We start from the raw sequence: 21,778 nt of genomic DNA, 5'->3' as shown, positions 1-21,778 counted from the left end.
TAAGAGGGAAGGAGGAAAAGAGATTATGAGGTATTGCATTGATAATATATTGTGACATATAAGTATTAAAATATTTTTGCATCTCTGAATAGAAACTTTAGTCAGGCCTCTCTCCTTGAACTCCTAAGAGGGAGCCAAACAAAATTTTCTTTTGCTTTTCCTACTAGATATTTTTATTTTGCCTTCTAGAAACTCATCAATTTGAAGAAACATAGTCAATATGAGTCATTTTATAAGCATCCTTATATATGTATAAATTTAAATTTTATAGTGCTTGATACACATATTCATGTTATATTACATGTATCTATATAGATACAATCTTGTTTATGAAAACTGACATAGTATGCTATAAGTGAACAAAACTATATGAAAGAATAACAGACCATACTGCTTGACAGAAAAAGTTTTCAATAATAGAACAGTGCTGCAACAGAGATAAGAAGAAAAAATATAACCACAAAGGTCTTATGAGACCTTATTATCTGCCAAGCACAGTTAAGCTCATTAGGTGGATAATCTTATTTTTCCTCACACAATTATGCTCATTTTATAAATGAGAAAGCTAGAACTTTGAGAAGTTAAATTACCCAACTTTACATAGTTTATAGCTGATTCTTGTTCTCAAAGGTAACTCTGTGTGACTGTGAAGCCCCAGCACAAGCTCCCATAAAAAGGGCATTTCCATTTACTATAATATTTAAGAATCCAAAAAAATTGATGCTTCAAAAGCCTACAGTTAAAAGAAAGTTGCTCAAATATTACCTAAAATAGAACAATCAGTAAAGATGAAAGGGAAAAACAAACAAACAAACATGATCACAATGAAAGGAAAAAAAAGCAGCTCACAGGAATTTTCTACAGAGATATACTCTCCAAACAAGAAAACCATTATCTAATGAATGTTCATCAGAAACTAGAATATTCACTTCTGTTTAAGCAAAACTTTCACTAATTATATAGAAGGTTATGCTTCCTATTGAGATAATTTATCACTACAGCCACAGTTTCAGTGTAGAAAAACACCCTTAGCTATCAGTATCTGGGGCAGAAGTAAAACAGAGGATACTGCTTGAAACAAAACTGCTTAGACCAGCACATTTCTCGGATTTGTCAATGTCACTGATTTAAAATTAAAGCTAAATACCTTTTAAGACATCTGTAGAATTCTAGGGTAGCTGTTTCAGAAGGTCAAATGACTCACAGCCAATGGGGAACTAGAAAGATGAGATATCTGAGGATTTGGCGGGTAAACCAGACTTTCACTGATAGGGTCCCTTTTGGTAGAGGTTCTCTTAAAAGACAGCAGCTTAAAGAAATCACTGAGGATTTTCACTATTACAACAACAAAATGATACGGAACTGCTATATTGATTTTAAGTTTGACAAAACGACAGAACCCCTGACAAAACAGAACCACTACCGTGGAATACATCAATTAGATTCTGGATCAGGCCCGTTATTCTTCATATCATCACAAGTGCTTTCAAAGATGTTGTCACCAGATTAAGGGCACAAACTGGGATACAGAGCTGGAAGGGCTTCTATTTAAAGAGTATGGTTATTGTACTTCACTTCCACATTTAATCATTTGATAACACCCACAGTTGCTATTTTGGATACTCTATAAAATTCCCACGCAGTTATCCATGTAATCTAACATAAATACATGTTAAAGTCTTTTCTGCTGTTTCTCAAAGCCATGTGTTTGCCCGTGGAGCTTAGAGTACTGGCACCTCGCTCAGTCACTGCAACCATGGCTTCAATCCTTCCTGATAGGTAGTACCCTCTGTGTTCCTAGTTGGCATCATACCACAGAAGGCTCCTCCCACACACTAACGGGACTGGATCAGTAACATCAGACTAAAAACATTAACCTTAGGAGTCTTATTATTCTGAAAAATACAATAAAACCTTCAGAATACAGGTTTTATTATTAAAACTTGGACCCAATTAAAATTCTATAAATGAGAAACCTAGAACTTTGAGAAGTTAGATTACCCAGCTTTACATAGTTTATAACTGATTCTTGTTCTCAAAGGCAACTCTGTGACTGTGAAGCCCCAGCACAGGCTCCCATAAAAAGGACATTTCCACTTACTAAAATATTTAAGAATCCAAAAAAATTGATTTTTCAAAAGCCTACAGTTAAAAGCAAGTTGCTCAAATATTACCGATATTACCAATAATCAGACCCAATTAAAATCAGAGAGAAGAAAGTAACACAAGGCTGTGTAGCTCATGCACTACTAATATAGCCCACTGACTATTTAAATAACTCATAGGATACCTTTTTAAATATATTTTCATTGTAGTAAAATATATATCCCATAAAATCTACCAGTTTAACCACTTTAAGTGTACAGTTCAGTGGCATTAAATATATTCACATTATTGTTCAACCATCACCCACATCCAGTCCCTGAACTCTTTTCATCCTACAGCTGAAACTCAAATCTTCCGAGTAATTTGTGAAGCTGGCAATATACCATGCTGACCCTTAGTTTATGAAGAAGAAGGCCCGCGAGTATGAGAAAGATCCGTTTGCAGAGGTGTCACTTAATGTGACATTCCTGGCTAGTACAGATCCATCTCAAACAAACTTCTAAAGCTTGGGCTACTCCTCTGCTCAACTCTAAATCCACATGAAGAAATGTTTCCTATTCAACTGACACCACATCCTAGCAGGATTTTTTGTTCTTCTTTTTTCCTTACACTTTGCTTTTCAGATGGATTTTATATCTATATATCTTTATCTATATTATGTGTATACATATATATATATTACACTTTGCTTTGCAGGAGGATCATGTGTGTGTGTATGTGTGCATATATATGCGTATATATAAATATATATTTATAATTATTTAATATATATTAGATATATATATATATATATATATTAGACTTAACTGAGAATGTTTCATAAGGACAAATGCATCACTAAGTCTCTCATTCCTTTGCTACTGTAGAAATGGAGTTAGGAAACAAGGTGAAAAAGAGCCCTTTCACCACCAGAGACTGTTTCCTTACCTTCTTGGTAACCGTAACCCTTACAGGAATTGTGAAAGAATTCAATGTGGGAGTGCTGGAAACCCAGAGCATGCAGCCTGATGCACAGAAATGGCAGATGGCATTAGCTTCAAGTTTAGAAACAATGTTTCCTTTTTGCTTCCTAGTCAGGAAGCCCTTTTGCTTCCAGGAACTAAAGAATGTTCTCTAACTTCCTGAGCGTTCTGTGTGTGCACTTGCCTCTGCTAATCTGTAGTCTGCCTTACAAAGACAATTTGCCTGACTTCATGTTGGATGAAGGGAAGCTGTACATGAAGATGGAGAGATACAGAAGGAAACAAGCCATGATTTCAGTAACCCAGGGACCATGACAGCCAGAGGCAGAATGAAGGCCGACTGAGACTAGATATCCACTGACCACCTCTGGACCCAGAGGGGCAGCTGTTTGGGCTGACACCACACCTGGCAGCAGGGCTGACGTGTCCTCCAGACCTGCTCTTCCTCTGACTCACTGTGTCGATGCCCATCGCTGGCTCATGGCTTGGTAGCTACCCAGCCATGCCCTCAGCCTCCCTTTCCCCACAGTTGACAACTGTGTGTCTGGCATGCAACACACACACTCAGACTGAGAATGTTTCTGTCTCTGTGTTAACCGCAGTGTCTGCCATCCTTTCCTGCTCTCTCATAGCAGGTACCGAGCCAGTCCAGAGAGCTGCCGCCTCTGGGCTCAGTGGGGATCGGCAGATCTCCAATCTCTGACCTTCCTTCTGCTTCCTTCATGAATTCCACTCACATTTGCTCCAGTCAGGCCCGGAAAATAAAACAATTCGGGACAAATATACACAGGCCATGGGAGATCTACTAATGCACTTTGTCCACTGCCCCAAAATGACCCATGACAGCTGGTAGACATTTTTTAGATTTCCCAGTTAGACTGGTTCTACATTTTGGATCTCAAATTCTCAACACTGATAAAGACCAGTGAAACAAGAATTCAATTATAGCAAAATGTATGCTCTTTGTCAGAAAATTTTAAAAAACAAAGTCCAATAATATTATTCAGAGAACATTTTCTTTCTTTACGTAAAACCTTCCTGGTGAGAAGAGACAGAAAAAAAACCAAAATTCCATACATGAGAACAGGACATAATGACTTCCATAAGGAAACACAAAACCAGGAAGACACAGGCTGGAGGAGGGTAGGGTGGGAGGGCAGTGGGAGCTGGGTGCATGCGTGTCTGTGTGTGTGTGTTCTACGCACATTAGGGGTTAGGTTATCTAGAAGAATTCTATCAGGAAGAGATAATTTACTCAAGAAACGAATTGAGGAAGCTATCTATGCTATCTAAGTTATCTAGGGGAAAATTTCAGAGATACTGAATAGCTAGTACAAAGGATGGATCTTGCTTGACATTTTTAAAGAGCAACTAGGACAACATAGCACAAAATATTTGAAGCCACAGATAGAGAATGTGGTCGAAGTTGCTTCTTTCTTTTTATCTAAATAAGGTCAGTTCTTTATTGAAAATGACTACACTTCATATGGTGCATAAACTACATGGCAATTTGCAGCAAAAATTAAAGAAAATAAAATTATATAGATTTAAATTGGAAGCTAGTTGCAAAGGCAGAAGTGAGATGGGATGTGAAGCTGTGGCAATGGTCCAGGTGAGAGACAGTGGGCAATGGGCTGTCATGGTAATAACAGAGGTGAGGAAAAGTCATCAGACTCCACACATACTCTGAAGTTGTGACTGACATGATCTGTTGAAAGACTGAGTCGACAGGATATGCCTATGGACTGACTGTGGAGTGTGAAGGAATGGAAGTCATTGGTAACTCCAGGCATATTGGCTCAAGCCAACAGCTGGTAAATGCTATGATATTTACTGAAGGTGGAAGCCCAGGGGCGATAGGTTTGGTGATGGGAAGGATGTGGAGATAATAAATTTGGTTTTGGACATGTCTATTTGACATCCAAAAGAAATGAAGTCTGGTGCTCAGAGGGGAACTTGAAACCTGTGTCAGGGATGGATAATAACCTGAATACATCTAATCCCAACCAGAAGAAAATTTCACAATGAATTAAAAAGTTCTGTATTTCCTTGCAGATTTAATTCTTTATTCTTTCAGAAATAACTGAAAAATCGACATGAGGGAAAGCGGCTTGCCAGTGATTGCTAATCTGGGACTATGATTAGCAGAATGTTATGGTATAATCTCTCAGCATGATTCCGGGACATTTTTCTAGCATGGTTAGGCTGGATTTCCAAATATCTTTTCTCTCCTTTTTGATTCAGAGTATTTGTTCTTTTTTTTTTTTTTTAAATGAGCCAAATAGTTTATAAGAAAATGCAGGAAAAGGATAAAGAATGAGCTCCTTGATAGATTGTATATTCTGGTTCAAACATAATACACGCACAGATACATACAGCACAGAACACACTAACTTTAATAGCCTGCGAAGAAGGTAATTTGCTGGGTTATGTACATGCATGTTAAGTGGGAGCATTTATTAGAATAAGTCAGACCAAAAGAACACTTTCGCACAGAATATCTGTATAATGGAAACAGGGATTTCTGAAAAATAGCTGCAGTTTTCCAGGTGACTTTACAAGGGCAGGATGGGTGTAGATAACTGGGAGAGACTCTCCTTTTAGAAACATTCTGGGCATGAAAGGCAGTTGTGGAGACAGCCAAATAAGCTGCAAACTTCCCGATGATTTATTCACTGCTTTTCTACATTTTGTGATAGTAATAAGGAAGGTGTTAACTCTCACCTGCTAAATGTTTGAACCTGATGTATTTTGTAATCAGCAGAATAATGGTCCCCAAAGATGCCTACGTCTAACTCCTGGAAGCTGTGAATATGTTGTGTTATATGGCAAGGATAAACTAAAGTTGTAGATGGGAATTAAAGATGCCAATCAGTTGAGCTGGAAATAATGAGAGTGCCCTGGATTCTCCAGGTGAGCCCAATGTAATCACAGGTTTCCTTAAAAGTGGAAGAGGGAGGAAGGTGTGTTGGGTCAAAGTGATTCAATAAGAGCAGGATTCAGTTTGTACTTGCTGCCTTTGAAGATACAGGAAAAGGCTCATGGACCAAGGAGTGTAGGTGCCTTCTAGAAGCTGGGGGGGGGAGGGGCCAATGACATTTTATTCCCCTAGTGCCTCCAGAAAGAACACAGCCCTACTGACACCTTGATTTTGGCCTGGTAAGACCAACTTTGGACTCTTCACTTCCAAAACTGTAAGTAATACATGTGTGTTGTTTTAAGCCAACAGCAGAGGTGTCGTTTCAGCTTGTAGTCATTGCTACAGCAGGACTAGGAGCTGGTACGCACTGCCGGGACTCACTCCTGCTCTGGCACTTGGGCGGCACTGTAGGCGCCCATGTTCGTGGAGGTAGTCAGCAAAGGGGGCTCTCTCGGCTGGGCTGGCCATGTCTGCTTACAGAGTGCTCCCCTCTTCCACTGCAGTAAGAACATCTGTTCTTATTAGGTCAGGTGGTTTTTTAAGGCAATTCATATTACTACTACTACAAAAAAAATAGTGTGTGGTTCTCCCAGAAAATTATCTTTTATCTTCCCTCTTTTCTTCTGTTGTTTATTCTTTTGACCTTGTTTGAGTAATGGCATCTTTTAAAATGATGTAGCAGATGAGATTATTCACTTCAACTGAGTCTGTGTCCTGAAATACATTTTGTTAACTGAAAGTATAATACATAATGAAGCTTGTTCTGCTACTCAGAAAAGATTCATGTATTCCTGTTTTAAGTAACAGGGATTCTCTCTTTTGAACAGGGCTTTTACTACTCTGAAGATTCCATAAATCTGGCAGTTATTTCTAGTTTTCTTGGGTATTTCTCAACACAAACTCAGTCCAGCCCTTGAAGCAGTCAATGTGAAGCATGTAATTAGTACGAATGTGGACTAATATATTAATCTATTCAGATAATCAAATGTCAGTGATTGATACGACAGCTGCACAATCTCTTATCGAAAGCCGTGGTATCAGATTTGCTTTAGATTCAGATTCATTTCATATACTAGAAAGGTCATACTGTGTATACACCAGATATTAGTGACTAGGTGGTAATCACGTTACTATTTTTGCAATAAAACATACAAATATTCACATTAAGCAGAGTAACTAAAAAATTCAAATAGCCCCAAAGTCAGTACATTCAGGTTTTGCTGCTAAATAAATTTGTGTCTGCTTGGGGTTCGCCATTTTAATAACTTTGCTTTTAGAATTAAAAATTGCAGATAAGCAACTGTGGATCTTTAACAATAGAAAACATTAGCATAGACAATGGGTAAACCCAGACCAAAAAAAAAAAAAAAAGCCATAAAAAGATAGAAGAAGAGCATCCAAGAAATACATAAGGCTGCAGAATGAATTTTTAATGTGTCCTTAACATAAAAGCAGAAGCAACACTATCCCTAGGAGAGAGCTGGAAATGCATTCTGTTCTCCTGGTACAGGAAGGTTAATACGATGACCCTGAGGGCAGGGGAGGTAGCTGTGGTCAGGAAAAGATAATAATAATAGCGATAATAATGTGCTAGGAAAGATAATAAGCTTATAAAAACATAATTTTCATTAATCAAGGGTATTAATATTTTAGGTATCAAAAATAAATCAAGTTATTTTAATATCATCCATTCATATCTAAAGTTAATGTCTTGGTAAAGGGCAGAAACTCTAATAAGAGATGTAATTTATTGCTAAGGCAGCAATGATAAGACTGGAGGACAGCCAATATCAGCCCATCTTTTTAAGAGATAATCAATTAGTGAACTTGATTTCTAGAAAAGTAGCTTTGATAGGAAAAATGCTAGACAGAAGGGACATGCCTAGTGAAGAATATGATAATTATGACTCAACTCACATTTCCCAAGAGTATATTACTAACCTCTACCATAATTATTTGCTTATTTACTAAAAGAATGAATGAATGAATGAATGAATGAATGAACAAATGGAGAATATGTCCCTGAGGTGCTGATGTAGCAGTTCAAGAAACACAAATCAAGATGGTTACCAGTGGCAGGGAAGGGGCGTGGGGGCTGGGGAGGAGGTGGGGATAGTTATTGGGTACAAAAAAATAGTAAGAATGAATAAGACCTAGTATTTGATAGCACAAGGTGACTATAGTCAATAATAATTTAACTGTACATTAAAAAATAACTAAAAGTGTATAATTGGATTGTCTGTAACACAAAGGATAAATACTTGAGGGGATGGATCTCCCATTTTATATGATGTGATAATTACGCACTGCATGTCTGTATCAAAGTACCTCATGAATCCCATAAACGTATACACCTACTATGCACCCATGAAAAGTAAAATAAAAGTTTTTTTAAAAAAGAAACTCAAATATCTACATAGGTATTTTATAATCCAAATCTGACAGCCTCTCTCTTTGCAATTTTACAACTTTCAGCAAATTCCCCATATTCTCTCTATCTCAGTCTGAACAGCCATTTCACATCTTACACCTCACTGTTTTTTGTGTATCCCATCCATTATCCATGCCTTTGTTTGTATCATTTCTGCTTTCTGAAAAATCTCCTGAATTATTTTCCAGCAACCCACATGGTAATGCTTTCTCCAAGGCCTGTCATTCTCAAGTCTCTTCGAGAACACTCATAACTAAACACTCATGAGAACCATCTCTGGTTTGTTTTGTGGGTTCTCTTGTCAGTAGCGTTAACATTTTTTTCACCATGCAAATTCTGTATAGTTAGTCATAGAGTAGGAAATGAAGCTGTTAAATGGTTACAATTTGCCAGTCACAGTGATGCAGGATGAAGGAGATGCAAAGATAAAGCCCTATCCCCAAAAACCTTTTAGCTCAAAATGGTGGAAGGCTGAGTCCTGAACCCTCATAGCACTACATATCATTGCTTTAGTCCAAAACAAGTCCTAGAGATGTGCAGAGCCAGGAAGGACCATTTTCAGTGTGGTTGTTCAAAAAGGGCATCCTGGGAGAGGATGAATTTCACTCATTCATTCAGGAAACATTTCCTGATGTCCTACTCCTGTTAGGCACAGTTAGGCTTTAGAGGCTGAGCTAGTTTTCCAGAACTGCCGTAACCAAGTGCCACAAACTAGGTAGCTAAAGTGATGGATGCCACACGTCCAAGATCAAGGTGTCCGCAGGCCATGCTGCCTCTGGAGGCTCTAGGGAGGGATCTGTTCCATGCCCATCTCCCAGCTGCTGGTGCCTCCGGTGTTCTGTGGCTTGTCCATGCATTATTCCAATCCTCCCTCCTCACAGGGCTGCTTCCCTATGTGCCCTTGCACTGTTCCCTGTGTGTACATCTGTCTCTGCGTCCAAAGGTCCTTCCTGATGAGGACACCAGTCATATTAGATTAGGGTCAACCCTCCTGACTACATTTTAACTTGATTACCTTTTTAAAAACCTTATATCCAATTAAGGTCACATTCTGAGGTATTGGGAGTTATGATTCCAACATACGTTTTTGGAAACCACAAGTCAACCCAGAATAGACATGCAGGGATGAAAGGCTGAAAGCACAGCAGCCGTGAAAGGAAGCTCGCACTGTGAGGGGCACCAGGAAAGTAAATCACTTGTTCCTGTGAAGCTCAACACGTTCCTACACGTGGTAAGATCATGAGAGTTGACATCTGTTATTTTAAGTGTTCTGGATTAGTAAGAACCTTAACCTTTACGCTCTTTCCCTGCAGGCTAGTAACCTTTCAGAGTAAGCAAAATTGGCAGATGGTGTTGCCTTGCTATGGCTTCCCTCTGAGCTGTTTAACTGGATAACAAAAATGCTGATAGTACCTCCATCATTGATGTATTTTTTTTTAGGAGGAAGAAAGAGCCAAATTACAAATACGACACAGACTCTATATTAGAGTTTTCTCTTACAGCATCTCTTTTACAGGGAAACTGTCCACAACATTTTAAACATTATTAATCAATGCAGAGCAAGATTTTAAACAGATACAGGTTACTTCCAAACACTATATAATAAATAATAATAACTATTATTATTGAGACGGAGTTTCTCTCTTTTTTGCCCAGGCTGGAGTGCAATGGCGCGATCTCGGCTCACTACAACCTCTGCCTCCCGGGTTCAAGTGATTCTCCTACCTCAGCCTCCCAAGTAGCTACAAAAGTTAAACAAAAAGTGACTAACCCCGTCCAAAGAGGCACTGACATATAATCAGAAACAGAAATAATGTCACTGTTATGAGGATATTTACAGAATCCAGAGAATCTCACAGAGATCTGTAGTCTATTTACTCACTCCTGTAATCCCAGCACTTTGGGAGGCCAAGATAGGTGGATGACCTGAGCTCAGGAGTTCGAGACCAGCCTGGCCAACATGGCAAAACCCCGTCTCTACTCAAAATACAAAAAAAAAAAATTAGCCAAGTGTGGTGGTGCACGTCTGTAGTCCCAGCTATTCAGGAGGCTGAGGCAGGAGAATTGCTTGAACCTAGGAGGCGGAGGTCGCAGTGAGCCAAGATCGTGCCACTGCACTCTAGCCTGGGCAATAAGAGTGAAACTCCATCTCAAAAACGAAACAAAACAAAACAAGAAAAACTAAATCTGGCCACTTAATAAAGGACACACGATTATTCAAGTTCAAAGTCTGTGTTCCTGTACTTGTCATACATACAGAAACTGCTCATTGATTACATTTTGAAATTTCAGTGTCTCTCAAAAATATCAGATCAAATCAGAGAAGATAAATGAATTCAACCTACCACTTTAAAATAATGCAGAGGCAATGTTAAATTACTTCATTAAGCAAACCAAGAAAAAATAAATTATATATGATTTGTATTATTTTTTAACTTCCACACTATTTAATGGTATTAAATACAAGATTGTCTTTCGATGCTTTCAATGAAATAGGTATCTTACTTTCACTTAGAACATTTTTTTTCAAAGTAACTCTTAAAATTCTGTTTTTCTAATAGGTTTGCAGCAATAGGTGGCAATCATTATTATTAGAAAACATACCCAGATGCTTTCTTCTCGGCGATACTGCTTCCAGTTTCTCCCACCATCACTGAACATCAGGAGGTAGCTGGTCACCCAGTCAGAGCTCCCATATCCTCCTTGGGTGGCCACAGCAGTGACCTCCATTCTCTCTCCAAGGTCAATTTGCAGCCATTGGTATTTATTTGACACAAGTGGGGTCCAGCCACCAGCTCCTTTTTTGAAACAGAAAAAGTGGGAAAACGGTAGAGGAAGAAGTTATTTAACACAGCTGTTACTAGATTAGAAAACGATAACATTATGAATACATATTAAGAAAATAATCGATTTACAGTAGAAAAAATAGAAGAATTACAGGTGGCTGGATGAACCCTAGACTGTGTTCAAATTTAGCTAGATGACCCCGACATTTTAGAATGCAAGTGTCCTACTGAGCGGAGAAAATGTTTGTTTAATGCAGGTGGCTAATACAGCATTCCTGTCAATTTTTGCAACTAGTGTATTTCATAGCCCTTGTGCAAGATTTACCTTTTCCCAACACAAGAGACTCAATTCCAGTAGTAGGAAGTACAGTATTAAGCATTAATAAAACAAAGACGGTTAATATATTGACCTTGCACTCAAAGTGCTTACAGTCTCATAGGAGAAATGGATGTGTTAAAGAACAATTCAAATATAGAGTGCTTTGTGAGGCAATCCCACTTACATGTGGAATTTTAAAAAGTTAATTCACAGAGGTACAGAGGAGAGTGATGGTTACGAGGAACTGGGGTGTGGAGGAGACACTGGTAAAAAAAAGTACAAAAAGGTACGGAGTGGCAAATGGTCAAGGTGAGTCATAAGCAGGTTCTGGTGCACTCTGCTCTCTCTGGCAGTACTGCCGGGAAACCGGGGCAAGCCTCACGCAGTGCTCGTCCATCTTGGACAAGGAGAAGGAGACTGTCAGGTATTGAAGAAGATGCGCGCACAGCAGAAAATCTGCTCTTTTTGCGCTGACCAATGCTACGTCTGAAACGAAAACATAGGAATGCCCACTGATGTTTTATTGATGTTTGTTATTTTTCTAGTTTAATAGAATTAGGGGACACTCCAGAACCACAGCTTCTTTAATAACCAATGTCTAGAAAAAGAGAGTACTCTCTATAAACAATTCCCAAGTCGAGGGGTCAGCACACTTTTAACTCCCTGCTGCTGCCACTTACCTGAAGGCTCTGATAGAAAGTCTGAAGTTCTAGACAGTTCAATATTATTCATTGACTTACACTGTGTATTTTATTATTGGGGGGTTTTATCATTATGTCCTCATTTGTAAAGTCTTTAGTACTTTAGTACATGTCCAAAAATGTTTGATATTACTAGAATACAGCTAGGAGTAAAAACAAATAAGTGAGGACATTATACTTTAACATAAGTTATTATGGGGAAGTGTTGAGAAATACAAATATTTATATTTAAATAACATATTTACTTAACATTCATATTTAAATAATAAATATAAATATTAGGCATCTATTTGAATGGAGGACCACACTTAACTACTGTTTCCTTATGATTCCCAAGTTTATAGATTGTTAGAAGTCAGATTCTAAGATATTTTTGTAGTGAATCTTTGTTCAAAAATATTTTTTCCTCTGAATGTACGATAAGCACCTCTTAAGTCTGTATTTTTTATATATATATGTATGTACACACACACACACATATATATATATTATTTTTGTTTTGCTTCTTATTGTTCCATGTTTTGACCTGAAGAGTCAAGAATTTGATCTAGTAGACAGGATGGAAGATTATTGGTAACAAACATTGTGCATCTGATTGACACTAAAACATTCCGTATCTTAAGCCAGAGAGCTAGGAGGTGGACACAGCTCTTGTTCAAAGTTGAATGTTCTGCTATAGACCAGGGGCATCCTCCACTCATGCAACATGGTTTCCTGGATTGGGCAAGATTTATTCTTGGATGATCTATGGTAATATTTATGTGAGCCCCTGCCAGAGACAGTGCACGGACTTCTTCAGTCCTCAGTGGAAACTGCTTCCACAGTTTCTGCTCTCTGCTCATTCCTTCCAACTTAACTTTTCAGAATGTGACAGAATTCCACCTACCCACTTCTATAATCACTCAATTTAACAATGAATATTTATTGAGCATTTGAGAACTCTGGGTCAGGCAAAGAGTTCCCTTTAAATAAATTTTGCATTTAATTCCTAATGTACCTTTAAAAGACAAGGCCTCATTACTACCCTCTGTATGGATGGTGGGTTGCTGACCTATGTTTATGCATCTAGCAAGTGGCCCACAAGCTTTGGATCCAGAACCTGTGCGATTAAATATTTTTATCATATTATTTTGATGATAATCATGGGATGTGGTGGTTCTCAAATAAATGTAAAACAGATGTAAAGAAGTTTGGGAGTGAGCAGGTCTGGCTGCCTAAGGAAGCAGCCCCTGTGCAGCAGGGCAACCTCTCCTACTCCTGGTCAGGCAAGGCCGGGGTTTCAGAGGGTTGACGGTGCAGTGCCAGTGGGGTTTTCTCTACTGGTCCTTCCTGTTGACTCGACCAGATCTACTGTTCTCTCCTAAGACTATGTAAAATTTAATTGGTGGGAAATCCTTTTGGGGTTGGTCTAACTAGCAGCCAATAGTCCTAGGTACAACACTACTGAAACTGTGTATCCTTTTCTGTTTTTCTTATCATTTTATGGGGTTGTTTTTTGAGACGGAGTCTCACTCTGTCACCAGCCTGGAGTGCAGTGGCCAGATCTCTGCTTACTGCAACCTCTGACTCCCTGGTTCAAACAATTCTCCTGCCTCAGCCACCCAAGTAGCTGGGATTACAGGTACGTGCCACCACACCCGGCTAATTTTAGTATTTTTAGTAAAGACAGGGTTTCACCATGTTGGCCAGGATGGACTCTGTCTCCTGCCCACCTCAGCCTCCCAAAGTGCTGGGATTACAGGCATGAGTTACTGGGTCCAGCCTATTTTATGGTTGCTGTAAAAGACCTGGGAGAAGGTGAAGGAGATGCTAATAGCCAACCCATCATCTTAGGCTGGATGTGGTACATTGGGAATTTTATACACAGAGCTGAAACTTTTGAGGAACTATTCAATATTTTTGGTTCTTCCCCTCATCTTGGTTAGTCAGCATGAAGGGCATCTTCTTCAGCTTGTATTTCATAACCTTTCTTTGGTATTTTCACTCCCTCTCATTCCAGGTTTAGAAAAGTAATTACTATGAGAACACATGTGGAGAAGCACAAGGAGGAAAATGAGTCGACATGGTTCTGGTGTGCTACCCTGGGATGGTGCGTTCCCAATAGAGGAGGCGGGAGCCGCTGGCCATCCCTCTTCTCTGCATCCCTCACTGTTTGTTAGTTGTTGGTGTTCACAGTTGCACTTCTGCTAACAGATGACTCATTTCAGTAACTTGATTTTACCTTTGATGAAGTAGTATTCAAATGCAAATAAGCTATATCTTCAGCCATTACTGATAAAGTAATGAAATTTTGGCATTAGCAAAGAATTTCATCAGGATGTTGTAGCCTCAGGAAATCTGCAATCCCAGCTGGGTTTTAAGGGTAAGCAGATGTGCACACAATTTAATTAAATGCTGAGTGGAAACGGTGGGAAACACAACATAACTGACCTGTACACTCCTGGATAGCACTGGACTGTGTGCCTTTGTTCAAGGCAGCTTTGAAGGTTGGTATAGAAGGCCACTATGGGTAATAGAGAAAGGAGGTTGGCTGGCTCCACCCCCAACTAGCGTGTGGTAATTGTCCAGTCACTCAGCCTTTCTGAGACAAAAATGTCGTCCTTTGTTTAAAAAAGAAAAGCATAAAGTGGGGAGGGGAGCACTAAGTCATATAAATCACCTCACAAGACTGTAACAAAGACAATGGGATAACTGACACTAAAGCACTTTGTAACTAAATTATTATTCAAATGTGATGCCACAGTCAATTTTTGTTTTCTTTAAATTAAAACAAATGAAAGTCTTCTATTTGTTAAGATTATACATATACTGACTCCTTTTCAACCTGGAAGTGTCTTTTCATAGTCCCTTCTAGTCTATGGTCACCAAAACTTTGTACACAAAACAGGGGAAGCAGTTATGTTCTCTAAGCTCAGCCTCTCCCCCATCACAAACGTTTCTTCTCCACTTCACCCTCCTCCTTTCCCTGCCTCTGACAAGACACTGCACCTGAGTTAAAGTGTCACAATTCTACCCCACAGATCCTGTGAATTACGAAAACCTCAACCCCTCCATTCGTAATATATGTTCTGACACACACGTTTCATTACTGGAATGAGATTAAAATATGCTGAGCAACGGAAACTTTCTCTTACACTTTATATGGCTTGAGGCAGTGGATGTTATTTTTTAAAGGGTAATTGGTTTTTATAAAGGCTGTGAAGGCAGTGAAGATGCTGAGCTGCGCAAACTGTTTTGTCCCTGAATGTTCACACAACATAGAATTTATCTTACATACCATTTTATCCATTTTTAAGTTTTCAAGTTCTGAGGAAATTATTAGTTTTGCCACTTATTTCGTAATGGAAAACAAGGGAAAAGGGGGAAGTGAGAAACTGAAGCATATACTGTATGCTCAGAATTCTACCAGATATTTTCATGTATATTATCATTTTTTTATTTCTAAAAGCATTCAGTGGGTTGTCTTTATCGTATCCACCTTACAGATGAGAAAATAAAATCACTAATTAAAACACGAGGAAAGATATTTTTAAAATCAGCTTATGTTTCATTGTTATCCCTGTCCATGAATATATTCACATGATTTGTCAATCACTTAGTACTTTTTGGTTACAAATAATTTGGCATGATTATGTGTCTATTTTATACAGTTATATCTGTTATAATTCTGCATTTACCTCAGGTCAAAGTTACATTTCGCTGTCTGGGGCAGGGGCTCTGAAAGAAAAGTAGAAACCCCACAGCTGGAGGCTTGTTTCTGACTAACAACAATAAAAATTCCCATGACTATAGTATCTAGTCATAAGCGGCAGCACTGTCACAGAGAATGTATTGACTTTGTTTACAGGGGAAATAATGCACAGGTAAATCATCATCATCATCACATTATCATCATATCACCATAATCTTATTCCTTCCTCAACATTTGATGAGTACCAAGGCACAAAATATAAGTAAACAAAGTAAATGTTCCAAGCCAGCCACTATTAGAGGCTTCTATATATCAAGCAAACACATAGTTAAATCAACCTTGTCCCCACGAGACACTTCCCACTAAGATAACAAATTGTTTCAAATGTCATTTTATCCAGATATGCTTGTTTTTTTTCCTTATCGAATTGCATTTTAATTCACATTAAAAATTTCAGGTACTACCAGGGGTGAGACGTGAGGTAGGGACTGTCACAGCTCCTACACGCCAGTGAGATTATGTGTGTTTATAGGGAAGAGAAGTGAAGCTGGCTTTAAATAAACTCCGTCATTCCACTTCTAAGATTTATAGGCTTTAAACAGCTATGCTTTTTGTCAGTAGGTCTGCCTTTTTGCAGAGGGGAATTCAGACATTTAACTGAGGTCTAATTTCATTTAGAAAAAAAAGGTCTAACTACACAGATATAGAATCAGGTACTACAGTCTTTTTCCAACTATGTTGTTTTAAAGTAAAAAATACAGAAACCCTCCCTCACAATCTGTCTTTGTGTACGTGTTCTATTTCAGCAGTATTTCCCTCAACCTTAGCAGGTTGATGCAGAAAGAACATTCAGCCTACCAAAAATGTGTTCATAAAAAAAGAATTGCAATTATGGTTAAAATCTCAGAGTGTACATAACAATTTATAAAATGTATTATCTTACAAAATGCATCTACACTCCCTAGTACCTTTGAAAATGGACATAGAATAAACAAAAAACAAATAGTAGGTGTTAGACTTAAAATTAATCATATAAACAATCATATTAAAGGTAAGTAGTACAAACACTCCTATTAAATGGCAATGATGGTCAGATTAGATGAGAAAGCAAGGTCCACCTATATGTTGCCTACAAGAAACATACTTTAAATAAAAAGGGCTCCAATAGCCTAAGTGTAAACACATGGAAAAACATATGTTATACTAACACTAGTCAAAAAAAAGCTGGAATGGCTCCATTAAACAAAGTAGATTTCAGTGCAAAAATTGTAAAAGGCAAAGAAAATTATTTCCCAATGATTAAGATGTACTTTCATCTGAGGACATAATCCTGAACGTGCAAACACTTAATAACAGGGTTTCAAAATACATGAAACGAAACCTAGTAAAACTGAATGAAATAAATAAATCTACAATTACAGGAGATTCTAGTACCCCGTCTTGGTAACTGATTGCACAAGAAGACAGAAAATAGGGATTCAGAAGTATTAATTATCACTATCAACCTATATGATTCATTGATATTTGTGGAATGCTCCACCTAACAGAAGAACATGTTCATTTGGAACTTTTACCAAAATAGACCATTAAACAAGTCATTAAACAAGTTTCAACAAAGTTAAAATCATTTAAATCATGTAAAGTATATCTCTGTGATATACAATAGATTAAAATAAGAAATCAACAATAGTGACTTCTCTGAAAAATCCAGGAATATTAGGAAACTAACAACACATACTTCATAATCAATGAATCAAAGAAGAAACTAAAAGAGAAATTAGGAAGTATTTCAAGTTGAATGAAAATGAAAGTACAACTTATCAAAATCTATGGGATGGAGCTTCTGGCTTCTGCCCCAGGAAGTAGAAAGCTATAAGGAGCCTTATTTCTTCCCTTATTAACAAACTCCAGCCCAGGCTGGAGATCAGTGGTGCAATCTCAGCTCACTGCAACCTCCGCCTCCCAGGTTCATGATCTTTTACAAATGCATTGGAGAGTCCAGCTTGCAGAACAATCACCTGGCCTAAAATCTAAAGAGATACGAACCTTGCAGGGAGAGATGTGAGCAGGAGCTCACCTTAGATGAAATCGGAGGTCAGTAAGAAATGTTCAGCTGGAATAGTTAACAAAATGGTGAAACCTACTCTGCAGGCTGGTGGGACAGTGAGAAATCCTTTATCACCCCAGAAGTTGGGGGAGTGTTCCCTCTTGCAGGCTCTTGCTCCACTGGCCATTGGTGGAAACTCACATGCACTCCACTGACAACTCCATTTGGCCCTCACAGAAAATATCAGAAACGGCCCTAATGGTTAAATGACTCAGCCTATAACCTTCTCCCTTATCTCCACTACATCTTGAATTTTGGGTAGGTGTAGTTCCATTCATCTCGGAAACTAACTGCATAATTTAAGAAAACCATCATTGTGCATTTTTCATACATCCAATAAATTATTTGATAAGACATATCATCTCAAAATATCACTTGAGCAGGCAAAGAAGCCATTATCTTCAGCTGGTGAATAGACACAACGAGGCAAAAGTGATGGGTGACGGGCAAACGGGGCACATGAGGAGAGGGTTGGAATGGAGTCAGAGCACCCTGAGGCTGATTACGCTCCTCTCACTGTATTCCATTTCCCACGGGTAGTGTGTTTACTTTCTTCAGGGAGTGATTAAACGCGTGTATTTTCCTTTCTTATTAAATGTCAGTTGATATGCAAGGAAACACAAGAGTGAAATGCTGAGAAGTGATTATTTTAGTGAATACCAAATTACCCATCTGTATGTGACTGACTGCTCAGTCAACCAAAATCCCCTAACCCACCTCCTACTAAAAAAAAAAAAGAGATGGTAATATTTACATTTTTCCTAAAGATATTATGTAGTTAAACTAATTATAGTTTATGAAATTGCTGTGAAAGCCTTGTATGAAAAGAGACATGCATTTATCAATTATTACATGTAATATGATAGTATCAAAATATGATGTAAAAGGAATGTCCTCTAAACATTACAATAATGTTTAAGTTGCTATTAACAAACAAATATTTTTTAGAGGCAAGTGCACATCAGGGAAAATGTGTGGCATTAGAATTCTGCTAAAGTTTGTCCCACTGAATTCTTTGGAAAAAACATGACAACCTAAAAAAATCCAGTTGGCAAAAATTAATGTGAAGGAAAATAGGTAAATCTCCACCATGTCCTACAGAAGTTCTGGAATGCCTCCCTTAACACTGACTTTAAGGTCAGAGAGCTGGTTATAATAGGACCAACTGTTGTATTTTACCATTTTCATCATTGGTCACAGTCCTTTTGAATCCATTTTGAAGCACAAATTAAACTGCCAGTCAGAAATTAAATGTCATTTAAGAAAAAAATTATTCTGAAATATAGCTTCACATGAACAGGCAAAGATAGTACCGAGAAGTGATGTGTACTCTTCACCTACTTTCTACCAATGGTTACATCTTATAAAATTACAGTCCAGTATCAAAACCAGGAAATGACATGTCTGTCTAGTTGTATGACATGTTTAGGCTCCGTAACCCCCACCACAATCAAGAAAGAGAACCACTTCACTACCACAACAATCCTCCTCATCGCTACCCTCTATAGTTAGACACAGCTACCACTAATTTGCTTTCTATCTCTACAATTTCCTCAAGTCTTCAGGTTCCTAGATGCTCTGTCTTCCCTACATTTTTTCACTCTCATGTTTGCTTTATATAGAAAGTGCCTTTTAAAATATACTTGTCAGGAAGAATATGTTAAAGACATGTACTTCACCTTGCCAGAGCAGAGGTTGGCAATATGATGGTGAATACAGTGTCCCTTTATTCTTGAGTGATTCCTGTTTGCCTCTGGTAAACAGGAATTTTCCTATTCAACCTCACCTTCTTGCCAAAAATTACAGACAGCTGAGCTGTCACATATAGCACGGGATTTATTTGAACAGGAAAAGAGTGAAACGACAACATTTTTAGAAGGAAGAATGCAATTGTAAGAGAGTGACACGAAAATCCTAGAAAGGAGTGGGATGGCATTCCTCAAGAATAGTATGTAACATTAAGGAACAATTAACTACATAAATAAATCATGGCCTATCAGTAGTTTCTTCAATTTTATTACTAAATGGCAACCAGTTCAATGAATATGCCACATTGTGGTTATCCATTCAGTAGTTGATGGACATTTGAGTTGCTTCTAGTTTTTGTCTACTGTATTAGTCCATTTTCACACTGCCGATAAAGACATACCTGAGACTGGGTAATTCATAAAGAAAAAAAGGTTTAATGGATTCACAGTTGCACGTGGCTGAGGAGGCCTCACAACCATGGCAGAAGGCTAAAAGCATCTCTTACATGGCAGCCAACAAAAGAGAATGACAAGCAAAAGGGGTTTCCCCTTACAAAACTATCAGACCTTGTGAGATTGATTCTCAACCACAAGAACAGTATGGGGGAAACTGCCCCCATGATTCAATTATCCCCCCACTGGGTCCCTTCCACAACACGTGGGAATTATGAGAGCTACAATTCAAGAGATTTGAGTGGGGACACAGCCAAACCATATCATCTACCACGAATAATGTTGCTATGAATATATATATTCATATATACATATATTTAAGACGGAGTCTTGCTCTGTTTGCCCAGGCTGGAGTTCAGTGGTGCAATCTCAACTCACTGCAACCTCCGCCTCCCAGGTTCAAGCAATTCTCCTGCCTCAGCTTCCCAAGTAGCTGGGATTCCTGGCGTGCACCACCACGCCCAGCTACTTTTTGTATTTTTAGTGGACACGGAGTTTCGCCGTGTTGGCCAGGCTGGTCTTGAACTCCTGACCTCAGGTGATCCGCCCGCCTCGCCCTCCCAAAGTGCTGGCATTACAGGCGTGAGCCACTGCGCCCTGCGGCTATGAACATTTAAGTCTCAGAGTGGACATATATTTTTTGGAGTGGAATTGCTGGGTTATATGGTAAGTACATGCTTTTACTTTTTAAGAAACTGCCAAACTATTCTCCAAGGTGGTGGCACCATTTACATTCCCACCGACAAAGTATGACAATTAGGATGACTACAATTAGAACAATTCCAGTTTCTTCCAATCTATAAACAGAGTGTGTCTACATTTATTTGAGTCTTCTTTATTTTCTAATAGCTATGTTTTCTAGTGTTCCATGAACAGGACCTGTACACCTTTTGTAAGATCTACATATAAGTATTTTATTTTTTAATGCTACTGTGAATGAAATTGTTTTCTTAATTTGATAATCAGATTGTTACTAGTACATAAAAATAGAATTGATTTTTGTATATTAACCTTGTATCCTGTTAACTTGCTAAAATTCACTTATTAGTTGGTGTTTTTTAGATTTCTAGGTTTCTTAAAAGATCTCCATATAGGATCATGTTATCCATACACAATAATGTATGGAGAGACAGTCCACTTTAAGCAGCTTGCACTCCTACATGTTTTGTTGGGTGTGCTAAGACTACAAAGGCCTAAAAGCTCTTTTACGGACCATTTTTTTCATGACTGTTTATGCAGCTGGTAACCTTGAGAGCTGAGGTTACATTTTCTTTCACACAAAGAGCTTTCTCACTTACTACTTGCTATAACTGTAGATTCCCCAAGCTCATTATTTCTCAGCTGCAATACAAGTCTGCTATTAGTGTAATACTCATATGTGCCCCATTGCATTGCCCCTGTGGGCCTCAGGGGCAAAGGAAACTGATACAAATATGCTGAAACACATGTTGTTTGTGGTGCCATGAGTAATATAGTGCACAGGTGTTGTAAATCTTTAGTTTTAGCCATCCTAGAGAATATATTATCTCTCTAAGATATTAACTTCTATTTCCC

At 38.3% G+C, this 21,778-nt stretch overlaps 1 protein-coding gene across 2 annotated transcripts in view; it reads right to left on the bottom strand.

Moving 5' to 3' along the window:
* The window catches only part of LOC112607927 (contactin-associated protein-like 3), a 236,635-nt gene that overhangs the window by 166,010 nt on the left and 48,847 nt on the right, over positions 1-21,778 (bottom strand). For both annotated transcript variants that reach the window (XM_025359296.1, XM_025359295.1), the window contains exon 3: positions 11,024-11,217. In XM_025359296.1, the coding sequence (XP_025215081.1) occupies positions 11,024-11,217 (194 nt within the window). The remainder of the gene's footprint in view (positions 1-11,023; positions 11,218-21,778) is intronic.

The sequence above is a fragment of the Theropithecus gelada genome, chromosome 15 (genome assembly GCF_003255815.1).
Source record: "Theropithecus gelada isolate Dixy chromosome 15, Tgel_1.0, whole genome shotgun sequence".
In the NCBI taxonomy this organism is placed as follows: domain Eukaryota; kingdom Metazoa; phylum Chordata; class Mammalia; order Primates; family Cercopithecidae; genus Theropithecus; species Theropithecus gelada.
Note: the sequence above shows the minus strand (reverse complement) of the source record. Positions and strands in the feature narration are given on the sequence as shown.